We start from the raw sequence: 20068 nt of genomic DNA on the forward strand, positions 1-20068 counted from the left end.
CTCATGCCTCCTGATCAAACCATCCCTAGGGTGATAACTAACTGCAAAAAGTACATACCTTATAAGCCCATTATTTTCACTTGATCACTCTACCTAATGAACTTCATAAACTAAGGGAGCTTGCATCAATTCAGCCTTCAGACTTTATCACATTTACAACTACCTAATTATAAAATCAACTTCACTAACAAACACTAGATAATACATCATTCACTAGGGTTCCTAATATATCTATAAAGACTAAGTGGATTTGTCATGTTTAACTATAACAACATGCTTTTCACTAATTAAGGGAGATTTTGCTTACCGACAAACCTGTTGTAACATTTAAAGGATGGTTGTTGTATGCCAATAGTTTCTAGTTGGTGAAAAGACAAGTCCTGACTTCTCTTCTTTAATCATGTGAAATCCCCTGCCACCCAAAAAATACATGCATTGCAAATATCCTGCATTACATCATAGAACTTAAGTTATCAGGAGCAAGTACATATGAGGATATATCTGTAATGCAAAACATACCATGTATAAGAGATTAAAATCATATACCAATTTTTACCCCACGCTTCACCTGCCACTTTCATGAAACCATCTACTTACTATGTACATTATAATAATCATCAAAACATCACCAAAATCCTAACTTATATAACATGAAGCCCCTGCCTCTTCAAACCCACAGGATCCCTAAAACACATAAGTTACTGCCCAGCAAAAATATTACAAAAATCCTAACTTATATGACATAGAAGCCAATACCAATCATGCCTACCAAGCCCCCACAACACATGAGCACACTGCCCAGCAAAAATACATGTGGATTTTAATGCAGTCCATTAAGAGGTGTTACTACACAAAAAAAAAAAAAAAAAAAAAAAAAAAACCTGCAAAATATTTTAAATGCACGAAAACAAGGCATCTTAAACTTGAGTCTCTCGCTAAGACTTCGTATGGGACTCCAACTCTGACATTCGTATGTTCATTTGTTGCTCATAATCAGAAAAGTTTTTCCTCATTGCTGCCATGCCATCCAGCAGTGACTTTAAATGAGCAGTGACTTTTTCTGCAGCAGCCTTGTTCTTTTCATTTTCCTCAGCTAGATGTACAAAATACTTTTTTTTTTTTTTTGCATTGAAGGAGATGGCTCAGGAATGACTGTGTGCCCCAAACCTTGCGCATTGCCAGATTTTTGCCCTAAAACCTTCTTGAAAACCTCTTCAGCAGCATCAGCATCATCCTCGTCCTCATCTGGTTCCTTTTCATTCAACTTCTCAACCATCAGATTCTGAATATCAAATACACATTATATACTATGAGGCTAAACAATTAACTTTTGAATAAGCAAAAGAAATACATATCACTCACATAGTTGTGTTTACTTGTTGCATTGATAAATTTACCCTTCTTCCTTGACCAATACACTTCTTTATAGAAAGCAACCAAATTCGGTGTCGTCTCACGCTTCAAGTAAAAAAAAAAAAAAAAAAAAAAGACTCAAGTGTAAGGCACAAGTTCAGAATAAGTACTGACATTTAGTATCAATATTGTTGGTGGATTTTACCTTTTCTTCCAAAATCCTAACAAACGACTTTCGGCCACCTGTATGTTTAACCCTTTGTTTTTGCCTATTACACTTGTTTCTTTGAGATATATCCTGAACATATCATGTTATTAAAAAAAAAAAAGTGCTTAATAAATATAGAACTATTAAAATGAGAGCTATGTAGAACTAAATGCTGTTATAACTCCCTTCTACATAGAAACTAATGCATCAAATTAGGATAAACAGTCACAAAATTACCTTGAAGGTGTTGCTGGCCCATCGTTGGCATAGGCATTCCCATATTGGTTTCTCAACCAAGGATGTGCCACCAGACAGTGCCTCTTCATGTGTGCTATATTTTAAGTATTCCTTGTGCAGTTCATAGTGAAATGCATTATACTTATCAGCCAGTGCCATCATCACAGTTTCACGATGATTTAGCCTTGTCCAATCCAGAACAAAGTCGGCCTGAATATGAGAAATGTTAGATATCCATGTTCATTACCATCATATAAATATTTAACAATTTTTATAAACATTGTTCACTTCTCAAACTATTTAATAAATGCCCACTTTCACATGATCGATGAGCTCATCTTTCTCTTTCGGGGAAACAACACTCCAACTTGCATGCGTCATATCTGCTTGTACTTTAATGATCCATGACACTCGACCAGTAAAGATCATGGCATTTTCACATGATGGACCTATATGGTCATCCTTGATATCCAATGGAATCTTACCCAACCTTCGGAGGCGGTCAAATTTTGTGCCCTTTGCCAGCCCACGACCACGTTTATGGGTGGGTGGAACTATGTATACAAAAGCAATTGTATGAATCAATCACAATAAAGACATCGATTATGGTGAATTTAGGCTGCCCAATTCAAACCATAATGTAATTGTACATTAACATTACTAATCAGGTGCAATACTTGTAATAATATTGCCCTAATTGTCATTGGCATCACCCCTCGACTCCTCCACGCCCACATGTGGTGCTGCTTGAGTTGAACCATCAACTCTTGTGTTAACCTCGTCACATAGGTTCCATCTCGGAGGTACTGCTTCTAGGCCTCTACCAATAGGACTTGATACTGCAGTAACACGTCCTCCACGTCCTCTCCTTCCTCCAGTTACAGATTGCACCATCCTTTTGCTAAACTCAAAAAGTATTGTATCAACAAGTAACTAGTTTGATAATTGAACCCAACAACCAACCAAGAAAATAGTCATCAGAACAATAACTAATAGAGCAGGATTAACAAACCACCCTCACTATTGAGAAACTCATTTAATAAAGGGAGAAGAAAAAGATTGTCTAATTCCCACATGAAGCCAACTGCCATTTCCAAAGGAAATTTTGGACTGGATTAAATGAATAAATTATAGGGGAAATTAATTAATTAGAGTATGACCATTTGTTTCTAATTTTATGTGTGTGTCATGTGTAGTGGAGTGACGAGTTATAAGAAGGGGTTAGGTTATCATTTTTAGGTGGTCCACTCAGATTCGCTTGGGAGATTAAAAAAATTACAAAGATTTGAGAAAATATTCAATCCAATTCAAATCACATGCACTACTCCATTCTCATTTGAATTAATAAAGCCTTAATTAATTAGATATCAAATCATCTAAATCAAGGGCCGAGACCTATAACTGACACACGTTTGCTAGCTAGATCATATATTAATTAATGTACATCATTGTAATGCGAATTTCAACATGCAATTCCACAGATAAAATGGCAAAGCATGTAAAGTATGTAATAGTTATCAGTTACTACCGTCTCAAATTAAACTCCTAATAATTAATTATAGTCCCTAGAGGTAGGAAAATGGGAGCATCTCCGATCGGATCTAGAAGATTTTTTCCATGCGGAATTATATACACCAATCGGAAGTTGATCATTATATGTTCTGGATTTACATTACTGCCAATATAAAACCCAAGGGAAAATATAACAAAAGCCCAATCCATTATATGGCCATCACAAATATGCGGCTCATTGTGATTCATAAGTCCACTGGAATGTTGTACTGTGACTGAAAAACTCATGCCCATAGACCAGAAAATATGAATTTGTTTGGTAAAAAAGAATGCCCACCACTCAATCTGTATATCCTTTGAGAAATACATACGAGTTCAGGGTTCTAGTACATAATTTTACATAAAACTTGTGAAGGCAGTTGGAGAGAAATACCTGTAAATGGCCTCTCGCGAGAACAACGACTGAATGGGAGTTTTGGTCACCAGAAAATACCCCTTGCTTCAAAGGATTGAAGCCCAACCTTCCTCGCGCGCAAGGTCCACAAAGATATATATCCTCAGTGTTATGTTTCCCACAGCTCCACAGAGAAAAAAAATATGTAAAACAGGGCTTCAATATCATGATGGGAGCTGATATTGACCTGTTAAAACTTAAGATATTCATGTAATATTAAGTGCTGCTCAACCGTCGATGAAGAAGCAAAACAATGGATGAAGCTAACTGGGTAGAGCAGTAGGTGAACAAGTACCGATGCTTGTCTCTATGAAGCGACATGGCGCCAATTGAGAAGAAAGTAAAATAGATGGATTTCAGTGATTTCACATTATCCCGCGCAAATCTTGTAAGAGAGATTTTCGCGTTGTTTTGGCCTTCCGTTGGAATAATAATAATAATAATAATATATGTTAATTTTTTAGACCCTTTCTCTAATTAATAATCTTAGCCCCTCCATAAAATTATTTTGATCTGATATATTAATTATTTATAAGTCCAATTTAAAAATAAAATACATCTTATATAAAATAAAATTCCTTCTAATTACATGATGACACATTTTTACTATCAACAAATACGTCCATTTCACTCGGATGGTTTTCTTCTCCTCTAGTCGTTGCCGTCTACATTCTCAATGTTTCTAACTTTCTACTAGTAAAAGAAACCTGATCTTGTGCTTACCATCTGCCAAAAGGCCAAAAATGGGAGCTAATTTTGATCATGGGCGCAATCATGCCCGCCATTGCATACACTGATTGACTTTTCTCTTTTTTTTTCTTGTTTCCTTTTTTTCGATTCTCTTCTTCTTCCATATATATAATTGCATCGAATCTATTGATGCAGTATTTTTGAAGTTTTCTTTTTAACTTCTCTCATTCTTTCATGTATAAGCTGCAATTGTATTTTTCTTTAGAAATTTTCTTTTTCCTTTTTGAAATAGATTGATTACAACTTGGTTGTGTTTAATGTATCATGAAAGCAACATGAATTCCCAACATGTGATTAAAGTTGCATTTTAATAGCCAACCACGTCATTCTATATATCAATGTTATGATCCCACATCGTCTAAGTATGTGATTAGTTGAAAGTTTATAAGCTCCTAGACACCCTTCCCTTGTGAGTTCTCAAGTGTGAGTTCTACTTAGCGGGTTCATAACAATCAATAATTGTTTATATGTTCTAATTTCTCCCAACATAAAAATTAATGTTCTAAATTATTAATGTTCTCCAAGCATATATGTTCTAAATTATTAATTATTTATGGACAATGATACACCACCAACTATATTACAACTCAATTACTACTACATATTAAAATATTAATATTTTCTATGTTCCCATTAGTATTTTTGTACTTGCAGCAGTTCAACGTAGATAAAATATTCATTTTTTTTATACTTAGTTGTAAACAAAATTGTAGTATATACATTACAAGAAAAAGAGTATTTTTCGCAAATTCCAAATAAAACGCCGCGATACCCATTCAGTTTGCCTATTACATCGTCGGGAAAACTTTTGCAATAATTTATAGTCCTTGCACATATTTAATGAATCGCCGCTAATAAAGAGATATATTCCAACGAACTAATTAAATCGCTGGAAAAACAAATTGGCGATGATAATTATCGCCACAAAACATATTGATTGCACACATTTAATGCTCGACGCATTTGCTGCTAATAGAAAGGCAAAAAGGGTTTGTAATAACCTTTCCTAACCGAATAAGTTTACAAATTTATGGTTTTTAGGATTTTATATTCACATACGACAAAATTCCTATATCAAACAAAAGTCATCAGCCTTAACCCATCCATATCAAAAGTACTCATTTCTGTTGACGTGCACGCAAGCTTGCCAAATGGTGTTTCCAGTTCAAGACTTCACCTACATACAAAAGATAAAGCATTAATTTTGACACCATTTGGTTCCATCATATTACTCAGGATAACTGTAAATTCTGATAATGCTAAACTGCAACTCTTTGATCATTGAACTACTAGAGGACACATTTTGAGATAAATATGTTTAGGCATATGACCATAAAGACTACAACAGTCGACATATCATATGATCCCAAGACAAGAATAACCAACATTGGTTGGACTTGGATGTCCAATTCAGTGCTAAAAGTACACATAATTCTATTTCTTTGTTTGATCAACTAATATTTTCATAAAACATATGGGTCAGATAAATATAACTTCCCAAACAATCCATATGGTTGAGAAACCCAATGTTTTATAGGGACATACATTGGCAAAGCAGTCATAAATATTAGAAGTATATAGAGGTATTTTAAAATATTACCTAACATAGCAGGATGATTCTTTTTTCCCATACCACAACCCAAATGGAACACATTTTGCTGATCTTCAAGACTTTCAATTAGCATCTGGGACAGCATACTCTGCCATTATAATCACATGCAGTCTGCCAAGAACATATACACAAACTAAGATATGCAAAACAATTCCAATTGAAAGTGGCTATGAAGTTGGAATATAAAGTTACACAAGGAAGGGTAAAAATCATAAGTTGGAGTAAAGAAATACCATCATTCGAGTTCATATCATCATCACTCTCAATGTCGCACTCGCTAGCTTCGCTATGGTCACCTACGTCGTCAATCCCTAATTCCTCATCAATGCTGTCATTATCAATAAAGACCTCCTCCTCACTTTGACGCTCAGTCGTGGCTCCTAATATGATTGAGGGATCAACCATAAAATGTGGCTCATCGACTTGATGCAATGGATTGAGCAAAGTTGCCTCATTCTCAGTAATGGGCCCATTGTTTCTGAGTTCAGTGTCATCCTCCTGGAATGCGTCACCATCAGAGGATCCATCATCATCATCCTCAACCGAGGTTATGGGATTTATGTTGTAAACATTCCAATTTGTTATCTTATGGACGACATGCCAACTACCCCCCAAACTAGGATCTTTTAGGTAAAACACTTGCGAGGCTTGGCAGACAAGGGAAAATGGCTCATCTTTATACCATTTTCTAGAAGTATTGACAGATGTCAAGTGGTCGCTGACACGTATCCCCCTTCTCCTATCACTAATGTCCCACCAATCACATTTAAATGAGTAAACCTTACGCCAACCCATATACCGTAATTCTAAAATATCCTGCAATACACCATAAAAGTCAGTCGGGTCTCCCTGATGGTCGCCATGAACAACGACCCTGCTGTTTTGGGTGCAGCGATGCATTTCACGTTCATTTGTGTGAAACCCGATCCCATTCATTATACAACCGGGATATGATGCAATCCATGGATCTGGATAACATGTTAATGCATAGATATCATCAGTCACTTGGACTGGACTTGTCGCACGTAGCTGTTGAATCAACATTTCAAAGAAAATAACACAATTACAATATAACTCGTAGTTTCAAAATACATTTTAATATGGATACTATATGCTCACTTACGCATTCTTTAAACCACTTTGGGAATTTAGTCTGGTGCCTACTGTTGATGTTGCTAGTGTCTTCTTCTTTGATAATATTATAGTGCTCACTACAAAACATATTGATCTACAATGCAACTAAATACATTTAATGAATATAAAAGTTATTCTAGATTAGAAAGCGTAGTGTACTTACGCAAGGTAGTGCTCAATCTCGATGCAATTGTTAAGCACATACCACCGGGCCCTTGAGAACAGTGGTTCTGGTAATTTGTAAGAGATTGATGACCCTAATGGACGCACCTTTTGCGAGAAGACAGATAAACTTCCTTCAGATGAAGCTTGAGGAATGTCAAAGTTTCGCTCAGCTCGGTTATATCTGGTCTCAATATCGTGAAGGTACATGGAGCAAAATGTCAAGCACTCCACATGAACATATGCTTCAGCAATTCAGCCTTCAGGATGGGCTTTATTTCGAGCGTATCACTTGAACTTCCCAAGATACCTCTCAAACAGGTACATCCACCTATATTGCACAGGTCCGACAAACAATGCCTCATCTGCCAAATGAATAGCGAGGTGCACCATTATATAAAAAAAGACAGGAGGGAAAATCATTTCGAGTTTACATAGAATAATGGGAATATCCAATTGAAGTCGATGCAACACTGATAAGGTCAATGTACGTGCACATAATTCTTTGAAAAATGAGCTCAACTCAATTAATGCTCGACGTATATCCGATCGTAAATACCCACCAATCACAACCGGCAGCAATCTCTGTATGAAAATATGACAATCATGGCTCTTCATCCCTGTGATTTTTCCATCACTAACATTGACACACCTTGCTAAATTCGAGGCATAACCATCTGAGAATTTAACCTCTGACAACCACTCACAAAAAGTCATTCTCTCATTTAAATTTAACATGTAACATGCAAGACTCATAGTAGTATGATCACCATCTTGTTGTAAATGTAATTCTTTCCTTAGTCCAAGAAGAGCTAAATCCCTACGCGCACTGGCGGTGTCCTTACATTTCCCTTCCGTATTCATCAATGTTTCCAAGATGCTATCACATATTTTTTTTTCAATATGCATGACGTCCAAATTATGTCTCAAACCCAAACTTGCCCAATAAGGAAGCTTAAAGAAAATACTTTTTTTCGTCCAATTCAATTCATTGGGTGTCTGTTTCCTCTTCTTTGATGCTTTGCCAAATTTCACATCAGAGAGACTTTCTAACTGTTCAAGTAAATACTGTCCCGTAAGACTTTTAGGTTTCAGGCGATGGTCCTTTTTACCGTTAAAAGCACTTTTCTTCTTTCTCCAACTGTGCTCTGGTACCAACCAACGACGATGACCCATATAGCAATGTGTACGCCCATAGACCAACCACATGTTGTCTGTTTCAACATTACATGTAGGACAAGCCATCTTTCCTTTCGTGCTCCACCCAGAAAGATTGGCGTATGCGGAAAAGTCATTGATCATCCAAAGCAACGCTGCATGTAGCCTAAATGTTTCTGACTTGAATGAATCATATGTATCGATGCCCTCTTCGCATAATTCTTTCAACTCGGCCACTAAAGGACAAAAAAACACGTCGATATCATTTTCTGGTGCCTTGGGGCCAAGGATTAGTGAAGACATAATCATGTATGGATCTTTCATGCATAACCAAGGGGCAAGTTGTAAGGCACAAGTAGTACTGGCCCATATGTTGTACGGTCTGCTCATGTTATTGAATGGGTTAAAACCATCACTAGCTAGCCCAAGCCTAACATTACGAGCATCATTGGAAAACCATGCATGTTTGGTATCAAATTCTTTCCATACCCTAGAATCAGCTAGGTGTCTCATGCAACTTGGATCATCACTACGTTCTTCTACATGCCATCTCATGGCTTCTGCTGTATTTTTTGACATAAATAGTCTCTGTAACCGAGTTTTCAAAGGAAAATAGCACATTATTTTTTAAGGTATTCTCCTTTGTATACTTTTCTGTAAAACCCATCTAGATGCATTACATTTAGGGCAGACATCTTTGTCGGCATTTTCCTTCCAGAACAAGACAATTATTTGGACATGCATGTATCTTTTTGTATGTAAAGCCCAATCCACGCTCCAAGCGGTGAGCCTCGCGATATGAGTAAGGAAAAAGGGCATCAGGAAATGCTGCTTTCAACAGCTTTATAACCATGTCAAACGACTTCACGGTCCAATCACCAACACATTTGATGTGAAGTAACTTGACTATAAATGATAGTTTCGAGAACTTTGTGCACAATGGATAAAGTGGACGATGTGCATCGTCTAGCAAACCCTCAAATGTTTATTATTTTGGAATATCAGAGGTGTGAACCCCAAGATTTGCTTCATCACATGATGAATTTCTAGCCTCATGATCCATAAAGGATCCAACCCGAATGTCATCTAACATCTCGTCTACATTATCAATGTAGTCATCATTACCACTGTCTCCATCATCTCCCTCGTCGGACAAATGTGTAGGCAAAGATTCTTCCTCCCCATGAAATATCCATTCGTTATAATTTGGATCAATCCCAGTTATAAATAAATGATCCTTGACCACTCTAAATGGATGGAAAAGCATATTCCGGCATCTTTTACATGGACACCTAATGCGATCACTTCCGAGTGCATGCGCCTGAGCCATAGCAATGAATTGTTTAACACTTTCACCATATTGGTTGGACTGCAATCTATCTTCGATATGCATCCAAGCCTTATCCATCTAAGGCTTGAGAAGAAATTGTAAAAGTTAGTAGATTTATTCTTATGAAAAAAATGTTCACAAAAAAGAAGGTGTCTATGCTTTATCAAAAAAGAGTAGACATGGTCATTGATGGACCTAGTTATTGAAAACAAAACTACGCGCCCCAAAGAGAAGTTACGTTAAGGATCAATCAGTCACATCTTTAGGTGTATCTTATTGTAAAGAGAAGATGTTGTTTACTTGGTCCAAAACCTGTTGAAGGCTTAGATTCGATTCCATATATGGATGGAGGTCAGATGATTCCATGTACTAGTACTACTCAAGTTTGAACTTAGTTTGAAATGTTTTGACTACGTTGCAAGGTATATACAATAATATGAATGGTTTCCATTGTCAATCGTCAATCTTGGCAACATATATATGGCCATCAGTCAAAGAAAAAATTAATTTCGAGAAGACTCCTTATTTCTTTACTACAACTTTTATTAATTACTGCATGACCTAACATGCATGCATCCACTACCTATTCCTTGTGCAAATTCTGTGGATTTAGATAAGAGATTAACTATTTTAATTAATTAGCTGATTATGAGCCACCCCACCTACAACTTACATTGAATCTAACTAAAACAAACTTGCAAGATAACAAATCCCTTCAACAAAAGTATATGCTCCAAGAAAGTACTTCACGGCCACGTGCATATATATGGCTCCCAATTATTCTTTCAGAGTTCAACTTCCAAATTAAGCGAATCTGGTCTCATGTCCTGGTTCTATTTTCTACAACACAAAACACTAGTTTTTTGTATAAGAGTTCAATAACTATTCTATGTTATATACTATGATCACAAATAACACAGAGAGAAGATGAAGGATCTGTCTTTAGGAGAAACATGTAGAAACAGAACATTAAGCTTGACAATAATATCAGACGAAAGTCCTTCCCTAATATATAACCTTCCGATCCGAAATAAAGGAAGGATTTCAATCTTCGATCCAAATTTAATATGTTTTACACAACCATATCATCACAACATTAGACAGATTTTACACAACCATATCATCATAAAATTACACAATATGTTACACAATCATATCATCACAAATTACAAGGAGAGAAGATGAAGGGAGAAGAGAAAGGCTCACTGTGTCGCACTGAAATTTGAGAAGACGTGTGCTGGACTGCTACAGGGTGGGGACTCGGTGGTTGATTGGGTGAGGTCGCGCTGCGGGGGCAGGGATTGGGTGTGGTCGCGCTGCGGGGGCTGGGACTAGGTGAGGTCGCGCCGGGGGGTTGGGGGGGGGGACTGGGTGAGGTGCGGTAGGGGGGAGAGGCTCGATCGCGATCAAGGGTGAGAGAGGTGAGGTTGGTGGATCACAGTCGCCACGAGAGAGAGAGAGAGAGAGAGGAGAGCCTTGCGGGGTTGGGGGTAGGGGAAGAAAGGAAAAAGGGGGAAAGTCGCGTATTTATTATCTTTTGCGGCGAGAAAAAATCGCCAAAAAGTTAATTACCTCATCGAAAAAAGTAATAACCAAATAAATGGAAAAAAATTCGCCAAACTATTTGCAGCAACATTTTATTGCCGTAAAACACAAAGGTGGTTTATTTCCGACAGGAAAAAGTCACTGCAAAAGTTAATTAGGTCGTCACAAAAAGCAATAACCTGATAAATGCACAAAAAATTCGCAAAACTATTTGCGGCGACCTGTTATCGCCGCAATAAACCATTTTCTCGCCAGAAAAATATTTTTTCCCCACAAATGCTTACTTGCCAATGTAATATTGTGGGAAAAGGCTCATTCTTTTTCCACAAGCAATTTTCGTGTAATAAGCTCTTTATTTTCCACGATGGAGTGTCTTGGAAAAAAAATTCTTGGCAAAAAGGCCATTTCTCTTGTAATGACCATATACAAGAAAAAGATGATGCACAACTAACTTGAAAGTCAAATTCAAATTCAATATCTTTGCTCAGAATAGAAATAAACTATATATGAAACTAAGAAGTTTCCTCTTGGAAGAGCCTTGGTCAAAATAGTGTCGATAGATTTCTAGAAGAATGACAACCATCCTAATGCAGAAAAAATCTTTTGGAGAATCAAATTAAAGAAGGTGACTAGAGAGAAAGATGATTGTACCTTACTCATGTGCGCAGAAACTGACATCTTGTGTTGGAGGAAATGACAGTCTCGTAAAAGAAGCATGATGGATTTCGGGATTTGGGGTTTGAAGGACTAGAAGGGCATCCCCGCTTGGTAATGGTTGATGGGTGCAGTAGGATGAGAAATTTGGGGGATGATTGGTAATTGAGGATTGAAATGAGTTTGTTTTGGATTTGAGGAAGGAGAAGGAGGAAGTTAGGGCTCACGGAAGACAAGTGGGAAGGAGTTAGTAAACGTAGAAATGAATTTAAAAATAAGAATAAAGCTGTTTTGCCGCTGCGGGTTATTGCCATTCTTGACCGTTTGAGAAAAAAATTTTATTTTTTATTTTTTATTTTTACTTAATGATTAAGAAAGTAATTTTAAATGTATTGATGTATTTTTTTTTATTTTTTAAAAATATTTAAATATAATAAAAAAATGTGAATGAAAAAATAAAAATAAAAAATTACAAATCACCTGTCGGTAACAATAAACGATGCTACTCAGGCGGCAGAGTAGCACCGCTCTAAAAATAATGATGTGGAATTTGACACGTAAGCTAGTGGTATACAAGTTGTAAAATTATAAGCAAGGGTATCATTTCCGAGGGTTATAGGAAATTTTCTAAATTCCATCTACAAATTTGACACGTGTTCCTAGACCGCGTATATAACTAACCAAAATAATTATGTCATTATATTAAAAATTAAACAATGCTAGGGAATTGAGAATGTTGTCATTGCATTGTACCGATAAGTGCAATTGCACTTTTTTTTTTTTTTTCAAAAAATTTTTAAACACCTTTAAACATTTAAAAAGAATTCATAAATTTATTAAAAATAACTTCCTTAATCATTAAGTATAAAAAAAAAAAAAAAAAGCATTGGTCACTTTGAAACACCTTTCTCAATCCCCCAAGCATTTTCCTTCAAAATAATCTCAATTCTTTATAATTATCCTAAATTTGAAATAGAGTTGTAAAATAAATTAAATAGATGTAAATTTATAATTTTTCTATTATTAAAAATTATATTCTGCCCACATTCTTAAGGGTGATTTTTCTTAAAATTGGACTAAATGATTATTTCAATCTTGCTCAATGGACACATGTTAGATTATCATCTAACGTGATTGAAATACTCACATCTTATCATATCATAGGATGTCATATTATTAAAGATTGGTATTTATATAAGTAATTTTAATGGTAGGACAATTTGTCACGTACTCTTAATGGATTTACAAACGAAATTAATATGAACTTATTGATTACCTATAATAAGAATGCAATTAATGTATCCCTTAAATATCATCTTTTTTTTTGTCTTATTCTTATTTACGATCAAAATAAATATCCTTTAATTACATGGTCATAGTTCTTTGGGTATAACCACATATTTATAAAAAAATACTCATTTATCTCGTAATTTTTCTCTGACCAAATAAAGTAAAAAATTAAGTATTTTATCTTTTTACTCTTTTAAACGACGAAAGAATTAATATATGCTCAGTTCTTTTATATTTTATGTAAAAAAAAAAAAAAGGCTCATATATGATTCTTGAAGTAGAATTGAAAAAAAAAAAAAAAAACACAATTTTGAATCAATTGGAGTTGACTCAAATTGGTCTGAATCAATCAATTGAACTTGTTCGAGTTCATCGATTGAATTATTTTTGTGTTTGAAAAACAAATGCACTAAAATTATTTCATTTATGACTGAATTGTTTGATTGTAACCTGGCCTTAAAACTATCAAAAAGTTGCATTTACACGTTGTTCAAAGAAAAAATGTTGAAGCCGCTTATTTTCTTAGGTAGCTAGAATTGGCAGATGATCATATGCAAAATATACTTTTTGAATTTGTTATCAATGACAAGGTCAAAAGGCAACATGATCATAAAAGGACTCCTTTGATGATGATCTTAATCATACAAGTTTTGCAGAGAAAAATAATGGTTTTTTCTTTTCTTTTTTGGCCAAACGGAAAGTGTTTCCCAGGTGATATACGCAAAGTATAAACGTTTGGAAAGAAGTCTGCGAAAAGTGTAAAGTTGGCGAAGTAGCTGATACCTGACTTTGGGGCTTTGGGTACCTGTTTTATGGTCATTTATTATACTGTCTATTTAATATTTATTGCCACTTTTTTAACAACCCGCTCCTTTTTGCATTCATGCATTCCACCCCTATATCTTCTACTATGAACATTACTGATGACTCTCTCTCTCTCTCTCTCCTCTCTCTCTCTCGTTCTCCCTTTGAAAGTTACTATTTAATAAAAGGGTTAGCCTTAATTCCCTTTTCTATGATCTGAGAGTATTGCAGCAATGCATTCCGCACACAAGTTTGAGTCGTTTCCGAACCAAGTAAAAGCCTCAAAGGTAAGATATAGTTATTTTGAAAAGTTTTTGAGGCATTATTTTATTCATTTGCTTTTTTATGTATTTCTTATGTTCTTAAATTTTGGGTTTTCTTTTCTTTTGCTTTCTGCGTTTATCTGTGTATATTAGCTTTTTAGTTTTGCAAAGCTTTCTGTTTTCTTTTTGTTTTCATATGGTCTGTTTTTGATTGCTGATAAAAGGTGGAATGGAAAACAAAGAATTTGTAAACCCAAGAAAACAAAAACCGTTACTATCTCTTCCTATTAAAATAACTGGAGTTCACATGGAGGAGGTTTACCTTTTCAGGTGAAAACGTCATTGAACTATAAATTCATTACTTTCCGTTCCCTTTGTTCAGTTTGTTTATCAGTAATAAGTAAAGGGAAATACTTTAGACACAAACGAATTACACAACAGTAAATCTACAAATTGATGTGGCATGATGTGGTACGTCAAATTGTAAAGTTACTTTTATTGTAAAGTAGATCTAACGAATCTCATAAAATTACATCAGTTTGTTAGTTTACTTTATGTAATCTCTTTGTGTATGTAGCAGTTCTCGTAAGTAAAATGTTAATAGAACTACTAGGTGGATGCCCATTAATAACTAGCACTGCGGACGGAAGTGGACAATTTTGGGGAAAACCTTCCTTCCAATTAATGGATGAAACTATTAGTTTAATCTTGAAATTTGTAGTAATATTGGGGTCAAACTCCAAAGTAGTTGCTTTTTGCTTGCATTGAACCATCTCCATGGCCGAAAGGGCTATGTGTATGTGGTGTCCCTCAATTTTCTTGGCCACACATCATTGTTGCTTTGCTTTTTCTTTGACTTTAGTGCTAGACAGTTTGTTGTTAGTACATTATTATTTAATTATGAGTTTGGCTATTGTTGATTAAGTGGAAGTAAGGGGCTCAGCCCCTTTGGATCGCTTTGTGTGTTTTTTGCACCTGACATGTTGAACAAACCTGCTTGCTGAAATTATGAGGTGGGAAGAAATCAAATAATTAGAATTGAAAGCTCAAAAATCTGTAACAGCTTAATTAAGAAAGAAGAACATGTTACTATGTGAAATTTTCATATTAGATTATTTCTTTTATGTAGTCTCCATGAAGTATTTCTTCAATTTGGTTAACAATACCGTGTTGGGTTTATGCAGCAAATTTGATAGAGTTGAAAAAAAGGGTTTTATAATTGCTTATGTCTTTCACCAAAGATTTAATTTTGCTACGCTATTACGACTGGCTTAGAAGCCTTATTTTTTCGCAGATGAGATGAGATGAGTTGAGATTAAAGTTAAAAGTTGAATAAAATATTGTTAAAATAAATTTTTTTAATATTATTTTTGTTTTGAGATTTGAAAAAGTTGAATTGTTTATTTTATTTTGTGTGAGAATTTGGAAAAATTGTAATGATTAGATAAGATGATATGAATTTAGAGGAGTTATGAAAACAAATGAGTACTAATTCATGAACCGTGGGTTTGTTGGGTTTCCAATTCTGGGGAAAATTTCATAATGATGATGGACTGTTCTATATTTTGTTGAAATGCAGCAAATATTTATTTTCAATTGAAGGAACTAGCCCTTGATATCATGACACAGTGAAATGTGAATGGATAAACTGGACCAGTGAGCACTGTCAGTGATCTTCAGCTAGCTCCCTTCAAATTTCTTTTGGCTTGTTCACAGTGGAGCTTAGCAAGTGTCTGATCTTTCTTTTAAGTGACATTGAAATGATCTCATGACTTGACATTCATATTTGATACATGCACCTCCAAGAGAACAATGATGCTTTGTTCCTCACGTAGTCTTCATACACAGGGCCAAAGGTAACACATCACTCATCGTGTCACAATGAGTGCACCTTAATGATATGGAATTTCAATTTTTCTGTAAGGTTGTATCGTATGGACAAAGCTTATATTTACAGCAGTTTCTATATGAGGACATGGCGTTTGGAGATTCCCACCTCCTTTTTCTATTATTGCGCCTTTGGGCCCTAGGCCTTGTTTGGATGTTGACAAATAAGCCCTTAGCCTCTACAAGTTGTTTCTCACTCCTATCTTTGTTAATGCCTATATGCCATTCCATTCATTCATGACATGAAAAAACAAGTGGATAAAAATCCTGTAGTAACTTTTTCCTTTCATTTTTATAATTGGGAACATATGTACCTGCCAGATGATAAATACATGTGATGTTGTTCAACTCCTTCCTATAAGCTCCTTCAAATTCAATGACAATACTGAGGAGATGAGAGGAAAGAAGACTGAAGAAAAGACCAGCGTGAAATCTGAAAGTTCAATCATCTCTGGTGTAAGAAGGGAAGGCTATGAGGTGGATTCAGATTTACTTCCAGGTGATAGTCAAAATGAAGATCCAGTCAGAAACCCTCCAGAAGTAAGTAGTTTAATAGCTTGGGAGGATTCAGAGGACAAAAGGGACCGTCTAGCAGAATATTTTAACTGTCCTAAAGATTTGAAAGGGAGTGAGGAAGGAGAAAACCTTTACACTAGAGAGAATATAATGGAGTATGAATTACCAGAGCTGGATGTTTTCTTTCATGAGAGCAGTTATCAGTTTGTTAAGGACATTTGCATTGACAGTGGAGTGACTTCTCAGGGCAAGTGTTTGCTAGAAACTTATGAGTTGGACCATACTACTCTCTCTTGCATACTCAATTCTGATGTGGATACCAGCAGTGAATTAACAGAAGAAACTCTGGATACAGCTTCATTTGGGACAAACGGGTCAAGACATAGCACTGAACAGGACTGCAATAAGGATGTAATCAAACAATGTGCTTGTGAAGGCTTGACGATGAAAGGCGAAATAGATATTGATGCAGGACATGAGATTTCTGATCAGTCCCATAAGAAGATAATCTCTAAAATTCTGCTTCTAGATAGAGAGGTAAACCATTCTTACTCCCTCTGCTCATTCATTCCCTCCTAAAACTGTTTACCTTTTTGCAAGTAGCATAAGTATTCTTTCTACAAAAGAAAAAAAATCTTCAAAGAAGAATTTATTCATGTTCCTGAAGTTGATACCCTCATTATGAGCTATAGTTTTCTTGGCTATCTTCTTTTTTGGCTGTGTGATTCGTATGAGGTTGAAAATTGTTCAAAATCCAAGTTCATATTAGTAAAGACAACAGCTTGGTTGATTTGAAAAGATTGAATCGTTTAATTCATTCAAAGATTTTATATTCTGTCTGATGTAATCGGAAGAGTCAAGGAGATTGAGCACTAAGAGGCATGCCACTGAGGATAATTGCCCTCTATTTATTACGTCTACGCAGAAGTTATCCATATAATAGAGGGTAAAACTAAAAGTGACATCAAGAGGAAAGTCCTACCTATGCGTTAATGAACCTTTTGTGATTATTTTATGTTCTCCCTACCCTTTTTCTCAAATTCGTTTTCTAGTTGAAAATTTGTATCTGTCTGGCGATGCTGGAATTCAGCTTTGCAATTGTCGAATTGTTCGCCCTCGCCCTAAGAACAACCAGTGCTTGCCTTTCCTGTTCTACAATCTTAAATATTTTGTTCATGAATGAAGATCTTTTATGACTGGATATATATTACTTACTAGAATCACCCTTAAAAACAACGTTCAACTTTGTCTCAACATGAAATAGCAAAGATATTGAAGATTTCTTTGTGTAACTGAAGATGAAAAAATTGTTTACGGGTGAGGAGAAGGAAATGGTTATAGAGAACTCAACAAAGTTAAGTTATTTTTTGTAGGTTTTCGTTTTGGTTTGGTTTCTTTCGGTCTTGGACAGTCCTTCCCTAGTTGAGAAGGGCACAATCACCAACTGACCAAGGCTGTCTAATTTGGTAAGAGCTTGCATGGATAACCTGCTGATGCGTAATTGTAGTTGTTGATTTTGGCTTTTTAGTTGAGTTCTTCTTTTGTTCTCTGTTTTACATAAACATTTATGCCCACCACCACCACCTGACCCAAATGATCTGGTGAAATGGCATACTCCAGTTGTTCCACTTTTACCAGGAACAAAGTTAAACGAAAGCTAGTTTGGGTACTGAGAATATCTCAGGAATTCTCAGAATACCTCATTACTATTCATTATTTTATTGTTACTTTTCACTTACTTTTTACTACTATTTAATATTCTATCATTACTTTTTCATTACTATTAACAGAATACCTGAGAATACCTGACTTAACTTTCAAAAGCATAGTAACAAGAGAGACTAATGTAAGTACCGTATATAATAAACTCTTACGTGTTATGTGCCTAGTTAGGATGTTTGTAACGAATTAACCATAGTTAAGCCTCAAATGATATTTGCATCTCTAATCAGTGTGACGAAATGAAGAGGTTGGCAATCCTTAGAGGCGAGTCCCCTGCATGAATGTTATGAATGAGTGGAGATTCTAAACAGATCTTCGGAGTTCTTTTTCAAAAAAATGTATTAGATTTTAAAGTTTTTTGAGGACCTGTAGGCTCCATTTAAGGAAGCAGTATCGGAAAACTTGATGGCATCTTCAACGACTGAAGCAAATGACAACAGCCACCCAATTTTCAACAGTGAGGTGGAGCCTGAGAGCCTCAGTAATCGTTTCAATTCATCTACACTCACAATAAACAGCGGCGAGGATTCCCTGCTATGTGTATCTAAGCGGTCAACTAGCAGCACAGCCAGTTCCCGTTCATTTGCTTTTCCCATGTAAAACTCTTAACTTTTTACATACTCATTGTTCTATGAATTGAGATTGGTTGCTCACAGTTTCGCTTGCATTTGAACAGATTGCCTGCTGAGTGGAATGGCAGCCCAGTAAGAATGGTAAGAGCTGACAGGGTTCAATTAAGAAAGCACAGACGTTGGAGACTCTGCTTTCCCTGCCTTAAATTCTGAATGTACTCAATTCCCTTTGTGGCTTTTGTTTCATTATGCTTTTTTTTTTCCCCTTTTTTGCTAAGGCATTGGAGTGTATAGTGCGCTTGTCACAAAGAGTATTCATGATTGTTGTTCCTTAGAATTTTGCGTACATGTTCAGATATAGTACATTTCATAACGAAATATTATTATTATTATTATTATTATTGGTTTATTTTTTGTAATTTTGTGGACTCATTTCTGATGTATCGTGTTGGACTTCTTTGTCCTCCCTGTAAATATGATGGACTCTAAAAGAGAGAGTTTTTAAATGCACAATATCATTCCAAATATTAAAAAAATTGTCAAGGGGGCTAAGGATTGGAATTAAACCAGTTAACCACCAACAGGGAGTTCGACTCTAAAATAAGGTATGACACATCTAATTGGTAACATAAAAGCAAGCCAGTCTTTAAAGCTGAAATCTCTGCAAAAGTATTAGTGCCAGTGCTCAAAAATCAAGAAAACCCAACAATAACAGGACTATTAGAGGTCCTTAATATGCCCCCACTACCCGCAGGACTAGTATTACCTTTAGAAGCACCATCAATGTTGAGCTTGAGAGTCCCCACGGGAGGAGAGATCCATTGCTCAAGGAAAGGCCTCTTAATTCTAATGGTGGTACTCAAAATATGAAGAGACTCGAGGACTGAAGCATTGGAGTAGAACAA

The 20068-nt window shown here is 35.6% G+C and overlaps 2 protein-coding genes across 3 annotated transcripts; one reads left to right on the forward strand and one right to left on the reverse strand.

The window, feature by feature from the left end:
* Positions 1 to 451: 451 nt before the first annotated feature.
* LOC121244238 lies at positions 452 to 2692 on the reverse strand. The gene is made up of 7 exons (XM_041142257.1): positions 2512 to 2692; positions 2114 to 2352; positions 1799 to 2008; positions 1559 to 1651; positions 1363 to 1458; positions 1168 to 1282; positions 452 to 501 (listed from the first exon to the last, which is right to left on the reverse strand). The coding sequence occupies exons 1-7, from the start codon at positions 2690 to 2692 to the stop codon at positions 452 to 454; spliced, it is 984 nt and encodes a 327-aa protein (XP_040998191.1).
* An 11587-nt stretch (positions 2693 to 14279) lies between these two features.
* Positions 14280 to 19564, forward strand: LOC121245039. 2 transcript variants are annotated; one of them, XM_041143313.1, is made up of 4 exons: positions 14280 to 14490; positions 16675 to 17406; positions 18964 to 19187; positions 19268 to 19564. In XM_041143313.1, exons 1-4 carry the CDS (start codon positions 14437 to 14439, stop codon positions 19374 to 19376), a joined length of 1119 nt encoding a protein of 372 aa, XP_040999247.1. In that variant the 5' UTR covers positions 14280 to 14436; the 3' UTR covers positions 19377 to 19564. The 2 variants fall into 2 exon arrangements, with proteins under 2 accessions (XP_040999247.1, XP_040999248.1); XM_041143314.1 differs by having other exon boundaries at positions 14337 to 14490; positions 16046 to 17406.
* The last annotated feature ends 504 nt before the right edge of the window (positions 19565 to 20068 follow it).

The sequence above is a fragment of the Juglans microcarpa x Juglans regia genome, chromosome 8S (assembly GCF_004785595.1).
Source record: "Juglans microcarpa x Juglans regia isolate MS1-56 chromosome 8S, Jm3101_v1.0, whole genome shotgun sequence".
Classification (NCBI taxonomy): domain Eukaryota; kingdom Viridiplantae; phylum Streptophyta; class Magnoliopsida; order Fagales; family Juglandaceae; genus Juglans; species Juglans microcarpa x Juglans regia.